This window comes from Otolemur garnettii, unplaced genomic scaffold (genome assembly GCF_000181295.1).
Source record: "Otolemur garnettii isolate 467f Iridium unplaced genomic scaffold, OtoGar3 scaffold00010, whole genome shotgun sequence".
Lineage (NCBI taxonomy): Eukaryota > Metazoa > Chordata > Mammalia > Primates > Galagidae > Otolemur > Otolemur garnettii.
Window position 1 is genome coordinate 29,225,815 of NW_003852405.1, and position 20,428 is coordinate 29,246,242.

At 39.2% G+C, this 20,428-nt stretch overlaps 1 protein-coding gene across 1 annotated transcript in view; it reads left to right on the top strand.

Moving 5' to 3' along the window:
• The first annotated feature begins 15,790 nt into the window (after positions 1-15,790).
• PIGK (phosphatidylinositol glycan anchor biosynthesis class K) overlaps positions 15,791-20,428 on the top strand; it is a 71,694-nt gene continuing 67,056 nt past the window's right edge. The window contains exons 1-2 of the mRNA XM_003784218.3: positions 15,791-15,922; positions 19,923-19,976. Of these exons, the coding sequence (XP_003784266.1) occupies positions 15,830-15,922; positions 19,923-19,976 (147 nt within the window). The 5' untranslated portion in view covers positions 15,791-15,829. The remainder of the gene's footprint in view (positions 15,923-19,922; positions 19,977-20,428) is intronic.

Consider the following 20,428-nt stretch of genomic DNA (forward strand, 5'->3'; position numbering starts at 1 on the left):
GGGAAATAAACTCTATACATGATTATGGACCACGTCTGGAAAAGATTCCACCAGTGTCTTCACTGAACTAGGCAGGTTAGTGCCTTAAGTTATTCTGGAACCAATAGTTCACAGCTGACTTATAATCATTTCCTTTCATGTGATTTGAACTGTGAGTCATTTGTTCTGCTGAAATTGTGGACACACTGGTGTATTTTTAACTTACTATGAGCCACTCTTCTAGAATAAAACAGATCAAAAATGCAGTGTGCAATTGTCTCCAGGGGCACATGGAATGCAGGGTCGTGAGTGGACATCCATGCCCTGAATCTTGCGGGAGGTGATGAAAGGGTCCAGGGCTGAGCCTGCCAGCTCTGATCCGCTGGGGCTGCCTTTCCAGTGAAGGAACAGGAAAAACACCCCACAATTTCCCAGAGTGAATCATTCCTTGGGGCCCTTGCAGTGCTTGGTTCCTGTGTCTGCCTCTCTTCTAGATCCTGTCTTATTTACCCTGACGGTTCTCAAACCACTGGTGTCCAAATCATAGTAGAATCTACACACTTCTTTGTTGAATCCATCCACCTTTCATTCATTCCTTTATTTAACAGGTATTTATTAGGCATGTGTTATATTTAAGAACCTGTGCCCTGCACTGAGGAAACAGCAGAGAATAAAAGAGACAATCTCTGGCCTACAAGACCTTAATGTGTGCATGTGTGCGTGTGTGTACATGCATACATGCATATGGGTGGGAAAAGTCAGACCATACATTAGTCATTACACAAGTATCCCAACTACATAACAGGAACCCACTTATAACTACTTTATAAGTGCTCTGAGGGACCATGGAGTCCTGACCAAACTGCTAATTAACCAGCAATACAACACTGGCCAAAGAACTTGGCCTTTCAAGTCTCAGCTTCCTCATTTGTAAACTAAGAAATTAGTCTGAGCTAATGTCTCACATCCCTTACAGGCCTGAACTTTATAATTCCATGCTTGCTTCACGAAAAACTATGTTTTTTTCACAATAAACATCTGATTAAAATTATTCATCAAATAATAACACAAGTGAACAATGATCAGGTGTCCATTTTATAAATTTTCAAGCCATCTGGGAACCTCACCACTTAGAGAGAGAATAAAGAGAATTCGTCAAGCACACAAACAAAAAAGCAAACACAAACTACAGTTACATTAAGAATTAGACTAAAATCAACAAAATATCTAGACTCTTGAACGTCTTGGCATGAGTCGGATGGCTAACAGAATGGTGCGACGTATTAACCGCGACCTTTTCTAGCACTAGAAAGTTACAAATAGTGCAGAGGCGGCGAGAGATCACACTTACTGAGTGTAAAATTAATTTTTCCAATGCTGAAATTTAAATAGGGGCCATTCTTGGTGACTGACCTCCGGTATTGGAAAGAGGCCGAATTTTATTGATGGTGAGAAGGTTAAAAAAGGGGCAGGAGAGGAGGCGACTGGGTGTTTAGGGATTATCTCTTCCTCTCCCGTGGAGAAAGGGAGGAGGCACTCAATGCTTTGCTTTCCTGGAGCTGAGGAAAGGCGGCCCAGGAGAGTCCCTCCCGAAGCCTGTGAAGTGGCTGGCAGAGGAGCAGACTGACATCTCAGGTGGCTGTGTGCTGACCCCTGGCTTGCTGCTCTGGGACCGTGGGACTGAAGGAAAGAACACTGGTAAGAGATGCTGTGAGTGTTGTAAGCTGAGGGGCCGAGGAGAACTTTCCCAGCACATTCATACTCTCGAGAGACACAGCAGATACCCGTGAGCAGAGCAGATCGGCCTCACCTGTGCTGCAGAGTCGGGAGCTGGGAGGGAGCGTGCGCTTGTCGGGGGTAGCTGTCCCATGAAGAGGGACCCACCCAGAAAGGATGGGGCGAGATGCTAAATTGGGGCCCTCCAGCTGAGCAAGTCCTGTCTCACAAGATACCACCAGTGACCACGCGGAATTCTAGGGATCTGAGGATGTCAGCAGTGGGGTCTGTTGGAACCCTCATTTACCCCATGCTGAGATAACAGATCAGAAGCCAGATAAGTGGTGATTAAAGGTGACAACAACTCTGCCACTGCTCTAGCAGAAGGATCCATAAAAGAGGACAGTGCTTACCTACAAGATGAGATGAACTCAGTCAAGGAAGCCTGGGCAGTCAGGGAAGGAAACATCTGCCTCTTTTCCTTGTCTGAAATGAGGCTGAGTTAGTCAGGGAGAATGGCCCCTGACCACGCCAACAGGTTCCAGATCATGATTTATATGAGCTTCAGATTTCAGCTTCTAGTGGCTCCAGGTCAAGCAGCCACGGAACAAAGGACGTCACCCAGCAGACTAGAGGAAGCAGAGGACCTGGTGGCTGAGGACTCCAAATCTGTCCTGTCAGGTCCCTCACCTGGGTCACACCCTACCCTTGTCACATGAAGACCATTTTGGAGAGAGAAACAGGGAAGGGCTATCCCAGAGCCTGTGCCTGCTTATCTAAGAAACTGCATACTACTCAAATGGGTATTCACAGGATTGGAAGATACTAAGCCTTAACACATATTGGACTTCTAAGAGCTAATTTTCTTTGTACTCATCAGTGGATAAGAGACTCAGAGGCCGTTTAGGACAGTCATAAACAAAATAAGACATTTACATTTACTTTATATACCTCGGTTTTCAAGTCTGGATTTCAGCTCCCTACACCCTATTACTAAGTTAAACAAATCATTGCATCATTAAAAGTCTGAAAAATCAGCTTCTTTTTAGAGAAGTAATCTAAAATAATGTGACAGACCTATCCAACATGAAATACAGCAACTTCATTTCCCAGCTCTGACCCTTATTAAGTGTGGGGTTCTTGGGTAAATTGCTCAATCTCTCTGCCTCAATTTCTTCATCCTTAGAAAAGACAGAATAATAGCTACCCTGTTGGATTATTATAACCATTGGGAATAATGCACATAGAGTCCCCAGACAGTCCCTGGCACACGAGCAATGCTGAACATTTGTAATTACCATTAGTGTGATTACTATATGCTGTGTTGCTCTGCGTTTTCTAGAAGAGGGAAGTCGGAATTGCTGGCCCCTGCTTACTATTTGCTTTATTTGAATCAAGTTTAACAAATCTCTTAGCCACAGCCAATTTTCTTACTACAGGTTGTAGACACGAGGGTTAAATTCTATTTGTTGTTGGCGTTACTTTGCAGAGTCTTATAACTAACACATCCTCGATGAATCATAGATAGAATAAAAATAAAACATGAAAATTCTTTAGAAATCAATGAAATTCTTAAGACTTGTTTTTTTAGACAAGGGAAATGAAGAGTTAAGAAATTTATTTTTTTTTAAATTTTTTATTGTTGGGGAATCATTGAGGGTACAATGAGCCAGGTTATACCGCTTGCGTTTGCTGGGTGAAGTCCCTCTAGTAATAGTGTCCTGCTCCAAGAGGTGTGTCACACACTGTAGCCCCATACCTCCCTCCCTCAAAAGTAGTCAAGTAGGTTATTTTTGGGTCCCAATTCCTTCTTTTCCAAATAAATAAGTTTCTATAAGTTCCAAATATAAGTTTCTATAATTTAGTATGGATAAAAAAAGGTACTGAGATTTTGTGTTTCTGGTCATTTATTTTTCTTATTCACCCATAGCATTTCTGTATATCAGAGAGATGTCTTCAGGTCTTTAATGTATGTCAGAAGACATCTTTCTGATATAGAGAAATTCTATGGGTGAATAAAAAAATAAATGACCAGAAACACAAAATCCCAGTACCTTTCTACTAAATATAGAATATAAATGTCTTAACACAATATCTAAGAAAATGAGGTGAAGGCTATGTTAACCAGTTTGATGAAAGTATTTCAAATGGTATATAAAACCAGCACATAATTGCATTAATGTACACAGCTATGATTTAATTTTAAAAAAAGCAAAAAACCATACATTAAAGACAACAAAACACTTCTTAAGCTTCTTAATTCAGGATGACATCAAGGCATGCAAACGTGACCATCGCCATCGAGATGAAATGGGAAAGTTGTAATGCATCCAGATATTTAGATCTAGATGGCTTCTATTGTTTAAATCAAAATTTTTTCTTACTGAATTTTCTTAGTTCTTATTCCATGATTAACACTTATACTTACAATTTCAGTTTTACTCCAAGGTTTCTGCTATCTGTGCTTAATTGCAGTGACCCTCCACTCCAGGTTACAGCTACAGCAGTTGTCGTCCTGGATGACCGAGACATTGCAAATTCAAATATTCTGTGCCATTCACCTGTGAGCACTAAATACCCCCTACTTACAGGCTTTCCTCACCTTCTCTTTGTGTCATCTTGGGATGGAGGATTTATAAATCCTTAAAGGCAGATGGAAAAAATCAGTCCATCCTCAGTCAGGAATCTGTTATTGAATCACATTATCAATGTATTAAGAATATAGGAGTCTAATATTAACATCAGCAGTTATTTCCAGACAAAGGCGTAATGACTTGTGCCCCCCATTGTAGTATCATAATTGTTTCCCTGTCCTATTTATGGTGCTCACTCCTCTAACTCCTGGCACCCACTGAACCTATTGCTGGGATAGCTTTGACTTTTCCGGAATGTCATCCAGTTGGGACCACACAATATTGTACCCTTTTCAGATTGTCTTTGTAATTTTGTATTTAAGGTTTGTCCATGTCTTTTCACGGCCTCATAGTTCCTTTCATTTTAGCCCTGAATAATATTTCATTTTCTGGATATGCCACAGTTGATTTATCCTTTCACCTATTGAAAGACATCTTGGTTGCTTCCAATTGTTGGCTATTATGAATAAGTTGGTCTAAATATCAGGGTACATGTTTCCTGAGGACATAAGTTTTCAGTTCATTGGGATAAATATCAAGGAGCATGACTGCTAGATTGTATAGTAAAATCATGCTTTGTTTTGTGAGAAACTGTCAAACTGTCCTCCGAAGTGCCTGGAGCAGTTTGCATTCCAGCAGCAGTGAGAGTTCCTGTTGCTCTATATCCCGGATTTTGCCTATTCGAGCAGACATGTAGTGGTATCTTGTTGTTTTAATTTGCAATTCTCTAATGACATGTGAGTTGAACATCTTGCCATCTCCTTACCTGCCATCTGTATGTCTTTGGTGAGGTGTATGTTCAGGACTTTTGCTTAGTTTTTAATCAGATTATCTGTGTTCTTATTGCTGACTTTTAAGTGTACTTGGCATACTATAGGTAAGTCTTTTACCAGATGTGTCTTTTTTTTTTTTTGAGATAGAGTCCTACTATGTCTCCCCTTGGTAGAGTGCCGTGGTGTCCCAGCTCACAGCAACCTCAAACTCTTGGGCTTAAGCAGTTCTCTTGCCTCAGCATCCCAACTAGTTGGCTATTTTTTTGTTGTTGTTGCAGTAGTCATTGTTGTTTAGCAGGCCCAGGCCAGGCTCAAACCCACCAGCCTCGGTGTATGTGGCCAGCACCCTCACCACTGAGCTACAGGGGCTGAGCCATACCAGGCATGTCTTTTGCAAATATTTTATTTTACATTTTTATCTTATTTTTTCATCGTTTCTTGACTTATTCTTTTCCTAAATTAGTAGTTTTCATTAATTAATTTTTTAAAAACTCATATATATATATATGTTTTCTTAACTAACACTTATTAGGGACCTTTTAGCATAGTCTTGGGTCATGGGAATACATGTTAAGGCCTTTAATATCCTTGGCCTGAAGGAACTCAATTTGACTGCCATGAGGGACAGTATAACAGGGGCACATAGGGTGTCATGGGAGCAAAAGAGAGCTACAAATCTTCTGGGATGGGTAGGATCAAATGAATAACAACCACAACAAAGAGTAACATCTGAGGTTTACTTACTATTAACTTTGTACCTGGTGCTGTGGCCAAGAGTTTTATATAAGTTATTATATGTAGATCACAACTCAATGAGGTATGTATACTTCAATTTTATTAATTTGAGGATTTTTGTTCAATAAAGGATAAGATGGAAAAATTGAGAGACCAATGACTGAATGGGAAAAACATATCTAAAACGTTTATAATAAACAAAGGATTAAATATTTGGGCTGTGTAAGGAACCTCTACAAATAGACAAGAAAAGGATAGAAAACACAATTTAAAAATTGGTAAAAGTATGAATAGGTAATTTATAGAAGAGGAAATCCAAAAGGTTAACAAGCATATGAAGATATGCTCAAAAGTATAGGTAATCTGACAAATACATATTAAAACAATGAACCATCACTTTCTCCTATTAGAATGGAGAAAGAAATTGAGAAATGCCAAGTATGGGGTCGTAGGAATCCTCATGACTGCTGGTGGGAGTTTAGATGAAGCATTTATTTTAAGAGCAATCTGGCTCTACCTACTCAGATTAAATATGCATATATTTTGGCCCAGCAATTCTCTTCTCTCTTTCCTGCTGTGAAAACACTCCTTTGTTCTGAAGCAATGTTACCAATCCTTTGAAACATTAACAATTGATTAATCATACCAGTTCTAGACCCTTCATCAGTGATTGGTCCAGAAAATGGCATATGACCAAGACCTGGGCAATCAAACATAAGGAGAAGTGTGCTAGGAGGCTACGAAGATTGTGTTTCCTGATAAAAGATACAAAACGATGCTTGGAGCATCAGCAGCCATTCTGCTAACATGAGGAACAAATCAGAATCCAAAGCCAATATACTGAGATGGCAGAGCAGCCAGACTTTTGACCTTTGACGAAATCATTAGGTTTGCAAGTCAACCCTGAAACAACCTTTCAGTGGGCTTCCATCTTGCCAAGTAATCAAATATCCTTGTGGCCTAAACCACCTTTATTAGGGTTTTCTAGTACTTGTAGGCAAAAGCATCCTAACTGACTTAGTGCTCAAATTTTTGTTGATTCAGACAAATACTGATGGTTACAGACATCGCAAAACAAACTTTTCTCTTCATTATTCCCTATTTCTACCATGAAAGAAGTTAAAGAAGTGGAGGAAATAATGAATACCGATAGGAAAACTCTAAACAAAACCGGTGGGTTGGAAAAAGAGCTGTGTCATCATAATCCCATAGTAGTTTCTTAGGGCTACTATCATAAGTTATTGCAAACTGTGTGGCTTAAAGCAACACAAACTTATCCTCTCACAGTTGTGGAAACCAGAGGTTTGAAATCAAGGAGCTGTCAGGGCTGTGCTCCTTCTAAAGGAGCTCAGGAGAACCTTTCTTGTTCCTTCCTGGTTTCTGGGAGTCTTTGGCATTCTTTGCTTCCTAGTTACGTTGTGCTAATATCTTCCTCCATTTTTTCTGGGCCTTCTTTCTTTCTTTTTTTGCAATTTTTGTCTGGAGCCAGGTTTGAACCTGCCACCTCTGGTATATGGGGCCAGTGCCCTACTCCTTTGAGCCACGGCCAGCGCCCTTCCTTGGCCTTCTTTAGTTCTTATGTCTCCATATACCCTTTCTTCTTCTCATAAGGACACTAGATACTGGATTTAGGGCTTACCTAATCCACCGTGATCTCATCTTGGTCCTTAGTTTGATAACATCTCCAAAGACTCTATTTTTATTTATTTATTTATTTATTTTGAGATGGAGCCTCAAGCTGTCCCCCTGGGTAGAGTGCCGTGGCATCATGCTCACAGAAACCTCCAACTCCTGGGCTCAAGTGAGTCTCCTGCCTCTGCCTCCCAAGTAGCGGGGACTACAGGCGCCCGCCACAACGCCTGGCCATTTTTTGGTTGCAGCCATCATTGTTGTTTGGCGGGCCTGGGCTGGGGATTCGAACCCGCCACCTTAGGTGTATGTGGCTGGCGCCTTAGCCGCTTGAGCCACAGGCGCCGAGCCAAGACTCTATTTTTAAATGAGGTCATATTCTGAAGTCTGGGTATAAATGAATTTTGAGGAAACACTATTCAACCAAGTACAGATCCTGAATATTTTACTGCATCTGTAGTGAGGATATCTAAACTCCTGATCTCCCATTTTTATGACACTTTCACTGAAGTCTTTATTTATAGTTTTTTCTGTTTACAACTTCGCTGATAATCTGCCACAAATAGCATATAACTTCTCATTATGTTCTCATCACTACAGGTCAGTTTTACATTATGATGTATTTTTTGTTCCATGCAGGCACATTTATGCTGATTCTCATTAAAGGACATTCCCAAAGTTTCATAGACACTCAAGTGTACTGGAAAGCAGAGGAGTAACAAACAAAATGGAGCCATGAAATAAAATTGGTAGCATTTTATTTATTAGTGATTTTTGATGGCATGGTATTTATTAATAGGCTCTCTCTTTCTTTTGGTTTTCCTAGAGCTCTGCCCATTAACCACAAAAATCCTTAGTGCCTATTTATTGTAGAGATACTATGCTTTCCCTTCCTCTGCCCCCAGCAATCTCAAAATACAGACTAGAAAATTACTACTCATCTGGAAATTACAAGAGAAAATTCTCATGTTGAGAAATTTGGAATCCTTACTTTTTAATAGTCATTAACTATTATTATTCATTAATAATTGTTACTTTTTATATCATTTATTAACTCCCATTCCATTTGTCAGACATTCTGTGTTGATTTTAAAATAATTCTTGTTCTTTATTACTTTATTTGTGTTCCTTAATTTCTGTGCAATAAAAGCAGAGCTACAAGCATATTTCCCTCAAGGTCAACATGAAGGGTTTATCACAGCTCTTTTTCATACATCGACTACCGAAAGACATTAAATCTAATATTTTCTTAACGTATGCTGTGGACAAGGGCAAAGATTGAACCATTTTCTTTTTACTTTTTTTGTCTAGTGGCCTCCATTTATTAACTTAAATATTTCATTTTTACTGAAGTATTTGAACAAGAGAGAAAATGTCTGAACACGTAACTGAATTAGGCTAAATTAAGCAGAGACAGCAGACCATTTCCAGCACTGAGCAGCTGCTGTTACCAGATATAAAGGGAGGAAGGAATGTTATTTATTTCTTTAAAAGAAAAAAAAATGTTCACTTTTTTTCTGATTAAAGTGATAATCTTCTTTTTGTTAAAAAAAATTGTTTCCTGTGTCTGCTTGGCAAATTCCCATTTATGTTTTAATTCCGAGGACCTAAAAGTTTTGCAGTTCCCTAGGAAAGCATTCCTTGACGTGGTTAGGCTCCTCCGTGCATGGTGACATCACCCTGTATTTCTCCTTTGTTGAACTTACTACAAGATAATTCATAACTTGTGTAATTATCTGTTTAATACCTACCCTCTCTGTACAAGTTCTATGAAGGCAAGGATGGTGTCTGTGTTCTTCCCTACTGTGTCCTCAGCTTCTAGCACCTTCTCTAGCATAGAGTAGACGCTCAGTGAATACCATGAGTGATTGGGAGGATGAGTGGAAATTGAATGCACAGACTCTTAATGCTCAGGGAAAAAACTTGATAACATTTGAGTAAGATTCCTTCTTATTTTTTCCATTTTTCTTCATGATTGCAAAATTACTCTGTGTACAATTTTCTCCACTGTCTTTTCCCTTAATATTACCTAGCTTTTCTTTTTTTTTTTGAGACAGAGCCTCAAGCTGTCCCCCTGGGTAGAGTGCCGTGGCATTACAGCTCACAGCAACCTCCAACTCCTGGGCTCAAGCGAGTCTCCTGCCTCCGCCTCCCAAGTAGCTGGGACCACAGGCGCCCGCCACAACGCCCGGCTATTTTCTGGTTGCAGCCGTCATTGTTGTTTGGCGGGTCCAGGCTGGGGATTCCAACCCACCACCTTAGGTGTACGTGGCTGGCGCCTTAGCTGGTTGAGCTATAGGCACTGAGCCCTAGCTTTTCTTTTAATGATGATTTTTACTTAAGAAGCAAGAGAAGTCCATGATAAAACAAAATGTCCTAATAAATAATACTGAAGAATAAAGAGTGAAAGTTCTCTGAGGCCCTAATTTTCATTGCCATATCTCCAAAGGATGATCACTGCTAACAGTTTAAATATCTGTATAGTTTCCTATGGCTGCCAAAACGCCACAAATTTAATGGCTAAAGCAAAACAGATATATTATCTGATGCTTTGGGAAATCAGAAGTTCAAAATGGGATGGTAGCGCTGTACTCCTTCTGGTGGCTATAGGGGAGAATTTATTTCCTTGCCTTTTCCAGCTAGAAGTTGTCCACATTCCTCGGTGGGCTGGGCGGCCCTTTGTTGCCCTGACCTCTGTTTCTACATTCAAATCTCTTTCTCTCCTCTGGCCCTTTCTTGCCCTCCTCTTTTAAGGACCCCTGTGATTACACCGGGCTCATCTCCCCATCTCAGATCCCTTATTTTAATCACATTTGCAAAGTCCCTTTCACTGTGTAAGGTAACATAGTCACAGTTTCTAGGCATTAGGATATAGACGTCTTTTCTGCTACCACGGTAACCTTATAGCAATCTTCTATAAAATATACACACTCCTCTTTCTCCTTTCCACCATTCCAGTATCTTCCTAAGAGAGATTTTTTTAGGATATCCCACCCTTTACATTACATGGTGTAATTAAGTTAAATTTAAATGTCCCTGGGATTTCAAAGACTCCCACGAGATAACTAATAAAATCAATGTACAACTGACTAAAAATAAATTGAATAAAGTTAATGGCATTTGCAGGAGATTCTCAGCTCATGGAGAACTGAAGTTTCCATTAATTAGCTTGTACCCATAGAACCAGGGGCTCCTTGGTTGACAGAGACAGCGAATTTTACATGGCTAAAACACTTGACATGACTTATGTCCAGGTCATTATGGCATTTTATAATAGCACAGGATTTCCAAAAATGAGACTTTGAAGGGCAGTTGCTCTGCTCTTGCACTGAAGCAATATTATTAAGGATTAGCCTGAAGTTAATGAGAAGGTCAGAAGATGGAAATGAATTACAGTAGAATAACAAACTATTGTTACATGGCTCACTGGAAGGAGGGAAAAAAAGTATTTCAGGACAAAATGAAGTGGAATTTAAGATGATCTGATATCAAAAGCAGAAGTAGGAAATGACAGAATTACCCTGGAATGAAAGCCCTTTTGCTTTGTTTTAGTTAAACTTTTTCTACTTGTATTTTGTTATATACCTAATTTCCTTTTATTGAATGTTATCTTGCCCAAGGAAACATTGTGACTGTTAGATATTAAACATCCATTGCTTCTATCAAATACTTTTGGGCCCTGAATGTTGTAGCAAACAGACCTGCCAGCAGCAATGCGACTGGATAGTACAAAGTACATTGTAAAGCCTCTCTCAGGGGCTGTGTTCTCATCATGACTAAATGTATCCTTTCCACTCATTTTATTTTGTAACATTTATTTAGTAGGCACAAAAGTATTTCTAATAGGTTTATGCAAGCTCGTCTTCCAAAATGCTCTGGGTAAATGTTTAAACCAAGACTCATTTGTGTGTAAAGCCTAAACCTGCTCTGCTTCCTGTGGTTCCTACGTTAAAAAAAAAAAAAAAAAAAATGGCACCACCCTGCATTCAGTTATACAAGCCAGATACCCAACAGCCATCCTTGAAATTGTCTCCTCTCTTATTTCCCAAGTAAAATTCATTACCACCTTCTTTTGGTTATAATTCTAAAATCCCTATTGGTTCTCCCCAATTTCCTATCTCAACTTTTAAGACTGGTCAGTGCTACTGTTGCCTGGACTATGGCAATGGCCTTTCAAATGCTCTGCCTGTATCCATTCTCCTCACTGGAGCTAGCATGATCTATCCCATTGGTTCCTGAGGGATTCCTTGGCTCCAGGTTTCCATGGCTCCTGAGATACAGACCCAGATCCATAACCTGGCCCACAAAGGTCTGAAGGGAGGTGGTACCTGCTTGGCAATTCAGCCTTACCTTGTAGCACTCTCTCTTTTATTCCCTAAACTGCAAGACCAAAGCCTTTCGTCAAGTTCCTTTAATAAGCCCAGCTCCATTCTGCCACAGGGTTTGTGCAAGGGCTGTGTGCTTTGCCCTGAAAGTTCTTCTCCATCTTGGCCTTACTAACTCATTAATTTCAGCTCAGTTCATTTTCTCAGAGAAACTTCATCTGTTTTTTTTCTTTTCTTTTTTTTTTAATGGTTGCATCCTGCTAGGAACTCTCCTGTCAAACTTTTAAATTTGCTTAAATGCTTCTTCAATGTCTGGCTCCTGCAGACTGTGAGCTCTGTGAGGGTGGGAACTGGTTCAATTTTTGCTCTCTTTTGTATTGCCTGTGCTTAGCACAATAACTGGTACATACTTGGTGCTTGATAAATATCTGTTGAAGCAAAAATATATAAATGGGACCTGATCAAGTTAAAAAGCTTCTGCACAGCTAAGGACAATATCAACAAAGCAGAGAGAGAACTTTCAGAGTGGGAGAAGATATGGCATGCTTCAAATCCGACCAAGGGCTAATAGAAATTCACAAAGGACTCAAACAAATCAACAAAAAGAGCAAATAATTCCATCAACAACTGAGTAAGAGACATGCACAGAATCTTTTCTCATGAGGACAGATGAATGGCCAACAAACACATAAAAAAAAGTTCATCATCTCTAATTATCAGAAAAATGCAAATCAAAACCATCTTGAGATGTCACTTAACCCCAGTGAGAATGGCCCATATCACAAAGTCCCAGAGCAATAGATGTTGGGGTGGGAACAGAGTGAAGGGAACCTTCACGCACTATTGGTGGGACTTCAAATTAGGAAGACTTTATGGAAATAAGTATGAAGGGTCCTCAGAAAAACTAAAAGTAGACCTTCAATTCGATCCTGCAATCCCATTACTAGGTATCTACCTAAGAAGAAAAAAGGTAAAAAGTCATTTTACCATAAGGACATTTACACTTGAATGTTTATTGCAGCCCACCAGAGAATCTTATCTTTCTGAATCTTTACCCTTGTGTCTCTGGGGCTGGACATACCACAAAGGTTTGGATGATTTCTTATGCAGTAATAGGTAACTCACACAATATCTCAAAGCATACACAGTATTCTCTTTTATCTGATGTTTTGCTTTCCATGTTTTCAGTTACCCATGGTCAACCTTGTCCCAAAAATAGGTGAGTATGGTATGATATTTTGAGAGGGAGATACACCTCATTCACATAACTTTTCTTACAGTTATACTGTGCTAATTATTCTATTTTACTGTTGTTGTTAATCTCTTACTATCCCTAATTTATAAATTAACCTTTATCAAAGGTAGGTACATATAGGAAAAAATATACTACATACAGCCTTCAATACTGCTCAGGGTTTCAGGTATCCGCTGGGGGTCCTGGTATAATAAGATAGTCACTCCTTCTTCCATAGATATGGAAGTATAAAATTGAAAGTGGGGAATATGTAACAGAGGAAATGGCCTGAAAAAAAATGGCAAAAAGGTCTTCTGTTTAACACTTCCCCCACTCTTTTTTGGGAACTGAGACCTGTGTCCCTGCTTCAGGCCAATAGTGGAGAGGGGCAGGGGAATCACTTTTGTTCTTTGTACTGTAGGAGATGGACCAGAAGGCCCAGTGTGTGGCTGGCTGTCGGAGGTTAGGTGTGCCCCCCAGGTGGGCAGAGGTCACGGCTTTGTCTCGGCATTATCTTCCATAGAGATGGGATGATTAAATCATAACTGCAGTTGAACAACAATAACTTAGAACTGAGGGCTCTCCCTTTAAAACAGGGGTCCTCAAACTTTTTAAACAGGGGGCCAGTTCACTGTCCCTCAGACCGTTGGAGGGCCAGACTGTGGGCCCCTGGACGAGTCAGCTGCTAAGCAGGACAGGCAGTGGTGGCAAAAACCCAGCGGGCTGGGTAAACGTCCTAGGTGGGCTGCACGTGGCCCACGGGCCATAGTTTGAGGACGCCTGCTTTAAAAGCTCTGTATTTCTGGTTATTGACAAGAATTTTGACCTTGATATAAGGGTCTCCCATTTTCCTCCTGTGCTGGCAAAATGGTCTCCCATATTTCTCCTTTTCCTGGGAAGTAATAAAACTCTTCCCTTCTCTTCAAACTACTTGTTCTCATTCTTTTGATGTGGCCTCAAGGGCAAATGCTAAGTAACATTGCAATATATAGGAGGAGGGGGAACTCCTATACCAAAATAGATTCCAGATCAGTTGAATAGTTAAACATAACATTAAAAAAACTAATAAAGTATTAGAAATGTGCTGCCCTCAGACGTTGCGTGGCTGGCTCTCTCTTGCTGTTCAGGTCTCAGACCAAACATTATCTGTACAACAGGTTCTCCCTGAGGGACACCACTGAAGGTCTGTCCTTTCAGCTTCCTTAATTTTGTCTTATTTGTATCACTGTGAGTTTATTGTCTTTTTCTTTTTTCTTATTGTCTGCTTCGCTAACTGGAATGTAAGATTCATGACAGCAAGAACCTTCTAAATACTTCTTGCTGCAATATCCTGGTATATTATCATTCAATAAATATTTGTTGAATTCATGAATAAATGGAAGACATTTTGGTACTTTAACTGTCTAGGGTTCACATAATGGAAAATATAAATTTGACTAAGAGGGGTGAGGAACCTGCAGCCTTAGGGACAAATGGGGCCTTCTAGATCCTTAAGTGAGGATTTTAAAAATTTGAAGTCAATGGAAGGCTGCACTTAAAGTTCTAGAATCCCCACCGTAGCCATAAGGCCACAGCTCCCCCACATCTAGCTTAGCATTAAGCCTCTAGGAAAGTGCAATAGAAGCAAACAAGTAAAAGTGAAAGAGAGACAAGAGAATCTGAAAAGCAATAGCAAGAAATATGGCAAGGGCCCAAATCACTTTACAAAGATACCATTCAAATTCATATGTAAAACATCAATATAGGAACAGAATATTTACATCAGAAAACACACAGAGAATTTAGAAACATCAAAAAACATCAGATATTTGAAGTAATCAAAGAACTACAGGTATAAAAACCTTGAGTTAACATTTTATACCAAGGAATTTAAAGGGAAAAAAGGCATAACTTAGCGTCAGGTGATGAATTCTGATAGTAATGTAAGTTTGTACACTTTGGAAAGCAACATCATTGATAGTTATTAAAATATTTTTGTTTTTTTTAGGGAAGTCATTCAAAGAAAATAATTCAACAGATGTAAAAAGCCAACAGATGGACAAAGGTACTCTTCACAATATTATTTTCACAGTAAAACTTAAAAACTTTGCCTTGTCCAGTTGACGGACAATTATTTTGGCTGCGGCCTTAGTAACGGATGGGATTTTATGTCACTAAATGTTAAGACTGTGAGGATTATGAAGCAGTATGCTAACGTTTACGTCAAACTAGATGAGAGGCAGCATCTAAAATAGAATTCATATATTCAATAAGATGGTGGAACACACATTCAGGATCCTTCTCCTTGAGATAGGTTCAGTTCCATAATTACAGAAGACGTGGAAGAAACAAAAACTTAACTATCTTCCTTATATTCACTTTTTAATTATGTAATAGACCCCCAAGTCTAAGAGTTGCAGCATTCGCCCATATTTCCCTTTCAAATTTGTCCAATTAATCACATTTTAAAAACGCTTGTTTTCCCTGCATCCCGCTTCATATATTCCAAGAATTGGCAGCACTGAGCAAAAGAAGAAGGAGGAAGCAGGGAAAAACTAAAGTTTATAGGATCACGTTCTTTCCCTCTTCCTCTCCTCCAAGCTTTCTTCTTCAGTGTTGTATCTATTTTATAATACACAGACTGAAAAATTCAGCTAAAGATAAAAAGCCACCACTCCACAGTGTCTCGCCCCAGCTCCGCAGGGAAACTAGCCAGCCGGAAGGTGGGGACGACGTCGCAAAAACCGAAACGCACAACCCCCTGCCGCTCTGCTTTACGGCACTTGCTCCGCCCCTCCAGGTGCGGGAAGTCTGAAGCCGGCAAACATGGCCGCCACCTACTGCCTCGGTCGCGCTGCGACTGCCCTGGCAGCGTTGTGGCTCTTGTCCTTCGGCAGCTTGGCAGTTAGTCAAGTCGAGGTAGGAGCCAGGTTTCTAGACGACAGCGCCCTGGGAGGCTGGCTGTGTCGTGGCCGTGAGAGCTTCAATAGATGACACATAGACAGCAGCTCAGGGAAACCTGGAATCGTCAGACCCTAGCGGGGCTGTGGGGTGGGGACCGGATAGGACAGTGTCTGTCTGTTTCAGCCTTTTCAAACGATACATTGAAAGAATGAAATCCTTAGAGATAGACGAGGACTTGATTCTTTGCTCCTACGTGTGGGCAGTCCTTAGCAGGTCAAATGTCAGCACAGGAGTGCAGCACCTGCTTTCCTGCTGTGATCTGCACCGCTCTCATTTGATAGGTGTCGGGGGGGGGGGGACGGTTTTTAGACTTCTCTCCATCGTGCCCCCTCTCCTTTGTAACATGGCCACAGAATATTATGGTTCTCCAGAGTGTTTTTACTATCCCTGTACTCTAATGATTCCTCAGTCCACTTCGACAACCTAGATCTCTAGTGTCATTTTCAGGTTTGCATGTCTGTCTGGCTAAGGGGCCCGGAAATTAGCTGACATTTGTTTTCTTCTGTTTATCCCACTTCTTCCTAAAAAGACTCTAAGTTCCTGCATTTCTTAACTCAGAAATGTTCCTCCAAAACTGGAGACCTGGGAGTTTGAATAAATAGCTCTCTTTATTCCCCATACTAATTCACTACTGCCAATTCTAATTCACTAAATTCTATGATCTGAACTCTTAAAATTGATTTCATTGCTCCAGTTCCACTGGCTTAGTTCAGGCCATGGTCATTTCTTGCCTAGACTATTGTGATTATTTTATCTTGTTTCCTCTAGGCTTCCATATTTCCTCACTTTAATACTAGATTAGACATCATAAAATGTAAGCATAATGAGATTATTCTTCTGGCTAAATCTTTTACGTTTTTCTCCACTGCATACAGAATAAAATCTAAACATTATGATCTGACTCCAGTCTATTTTTCCAGTCTTTTATATTGGAACCTTTTCTTCCCATCACCTCAGCACTGTGACTTCAGACCAGGGGATCTCAAACTTTTTGAATATGCACCTTGTCAGTTAAAAGATATTGAATGTGCACTTCATAAATAATCATGAGTTATTGTTAATTTATATAGTAAATGCTTGTATATAGTATACTTTTTAGGTAAATATAAATAAGAATAAATAGAAGTACTACTGTTTTCCTCCATCATTACAGTGCATTATCTTGTATACTTCTTTTTGGACACCATTCTTTTTGTAGATGCACATTCACATTACTATGTTTTGTGCATCCTGTTTCCTCTGTCTGTTCATTTACTAAAATGCAGTAAAAGCATAACTTCTGCAGAGTCTTTCCCTCTTTCTTGCCTTTGACTTAATGTTGTAATTGTATGTTTAGCTAGCACAGCACTCATTTGCTATGTGTGTTTGGTGCTGTTATTCCACCATTTTTTACTTAAAGATGGGATCAAAAGTTCTCTAACTGGTTTGCCTTGACTCATTCTTTTTTTCTTCTAGTCTGTTCTCCAGGCTGCAGCCAGAGTAACTTTTTAAAATACCTATCTGATCATGTCACTGACATGCACCTTGATGTTGCCTAAAAATAAAGAACAAACTTCACTGTGACCCACAAACAAAACCCTGCATACCTTGGCCTCTCAATACACTTCAAATTCTCTCTCTCTCTCTCTCCTTCCTACTGCTAGTTATGTTTCTCTTTTTTCAGTTTTTCAATACCTTTAATCTGCCTTCTGTTAAGGGACCATGTTCCCTCTGTTTGTGGGACCGTAATCCCTCTGCAATTGTCTTCTTTTTTGTCTTCAACTTTTGGGTGTTAATCCAAAAGTCACTTGATTAGGGAAACCTTCCTGACCCGGTCAGGTCCCCTTATTATACTCTTTTATTATAGTGTTTCTCTCTCCTTTTAGGGTTTATAGTTGGCCCTTTTCTGCTTAATGTTTGCTTATCCAATTGGTAGTAAGTACTGTGACTATTTTTGCTCTTCATTGTATTCTGAGGACTCAGATGCCGGATGAATGTGTTATATTAATGAATGTTACTTTGTCTTATCTTTAATGTTTGATATTGTGACTAATATTAAGGAGTGAGTTAGCATTAGGGTAATACAGAGATTTTAGAGAATCAACAGAAATAATTATGCAATTATTAAGGGATTAAAATGACTCTGTGCAACACTCAGGCATAGTAATTTTGGTTGAGGATGTAGGAAGATTGTTATTTCTTTCTTTTTTCTTTCTTTTCTTTTTTTTTTGAGACAGAGTCTTACATTGTTGCCCTTGGTAGAGTGCTGTAGTGTCATAGTTCACAGCAATCTCAAACTGTAGGGCTCAAGCTATTCTCTTGCCTCAGCCTTCCAAGTAGCTGGGACTATAGGCGCTTGCCACAATGCCTGGCTATTTTTAGAGCTGAGGTCTCACTCTGATTCAGGCTAGTCTTGAACCTGTGAGCTCAGGCAGTCTGCCTGCTCTCGGCCTCCCAGAGTGCTAGAATTACAGGAGTGAGCCACCATGCCTAGTCAGAAGATTGTTATTTCTTACAAGAAACTTATGGGGATAAAAACTATATGATATTACTAAACATGAAATATTATTCGTGAGAAATTTCAGGCATAAGCATTTTTATCTTGCATTTTCATTGTAGAGAGTAACCACTTTAGTAGAGGGATTATCAGAGTACATTCTGAAAGGAGATTTTGAAAATCATGTTTTTATTGTAAAACCTTTATTTAATGCCATCTCCTCTTATTCTGAACCTATCAGCCATGTGTTTATAGTTTTCTATAACAGATTCTTGCTTTGTTTTCTGCCAGTAAAGGCACTTGGACCATGTAGTCATTCATTTAAACTCCACCATGCACAGAGCATACTTGGGACATACCAGCAAATACAACTTAAAATAAAGTCCCTGCCCTACTGGAGCTTACATCCTATTCAGCAGAGACAGACAATTAATACACAATATAAATAAGTTAATTACATATAATGTAAGAAGCTGATAAAATGGAAAAATAAATCATCAGGAAAATAAAGAAAGTGATGGGGTGAGGTTGCAATTTTAAATTATAGCTGTCTTAGTCTGCTTGGACTATTATATAGGAATACCTGAGGCTGGGTAATCTACCCAGAAAAGAGGTTTATTTAGCTCACTGTTCTACAAGAAATACAGCGCAGCATGTGCTTTGGTAAAGTCTTCATTGAACTTCCAATCATGGCAGAAGGGGAAGGGGAACAGGTGTTTCACATGGCGAGAGTAAGAGCAAAGGACAGGGGAAAGGTGTCAGTCTTAAACCGACTCTCATGTGAACTAATGTAGAGTGAGAGCTCACTCATTAGTCCAAGGATAGCACCAAACCGATCATAAGGAATCCCTTCCCATGACCAAAACATCTGCCCCAAGTCCCTGCCTCCAACATCTGGGATCAACTTTTGATATGAGATTTGGAGGGGACAGATATCCAAACTACATCCATACCCTTGTTAGAGCTGTTAAGCAATTTGTATATTCTTTATTTAGAACATTTTCTACTTTTTAAATAAATCTCAGGTGATGGGAAATAGTAAGATGTGAACTACATAATAGAATACACGTTCATTTGCTTAATACTTAATAATTTTTTAAAGCGTACCCATCTTTACAGTCCTTTAAAATAACACCGTGATGGGGGTGAGCATTGCTTTCGTTTTGCACATGAGAACGAGTGTCAAGGAAGTTAAGTATCTGAATCAAGGTTACTGTGTTTAATAATCAGTGTTTAAGCCAAGACTGAAACCTAGCTCTCCAGATTTCTAGTTCAGGGAAATACTACACTGCAATATTTTAAATTATTAGCTCTTTTGGTTCTTTATTTTAACCATAAAGTTAAATATGAGAATCTTTATAAACTAACATAACATAGTTGTTATTACAACTGTATAAACTCCATGAGTCTTAACTGTCCTTTATCAGACTTTACCTGGGAATTGTGGCTTTTTCTTCTAATTGTTTGCTTTATTAATAGAATCAAGCAGAACAATTCTTTAGAAGTGGCCATACCAACAACTGGGCTGTTTTGGTAAGTATATTCTATAAAGCTATACCTTGCTGTTTATAGAGCTATATGTGTGGGAAATTTTGTGTGAATCAAGTTTTTGAAAATAAAATTTATTTTTATTTATCTTATACCCAACAGAATTTTTAATTTTGATTTGGCTATATTTTAAATTGTATCAACTAATAATATTCTAGTAATATTCTTTGCCCTTAATATGTCTGTCAAGTTTTGATCTATAACTCTAAGAATGAATTAGAATGCCATTATTAAAGGAAGCATTTTATAAAAGAATTATTTTAATACACATAACTAGTAATTTTATTTCTTATCTGTAGAAGTTTATAGATATTCTATATGTAATCTAGTTTTTTTTTAGTTTTTTCTATCTAGAAATATAATAACCATTATGGACCATTATAGAACATTCAAAATATACAGAAAAATTTAAAGGAAGACAGATTAATTTTGTGTTA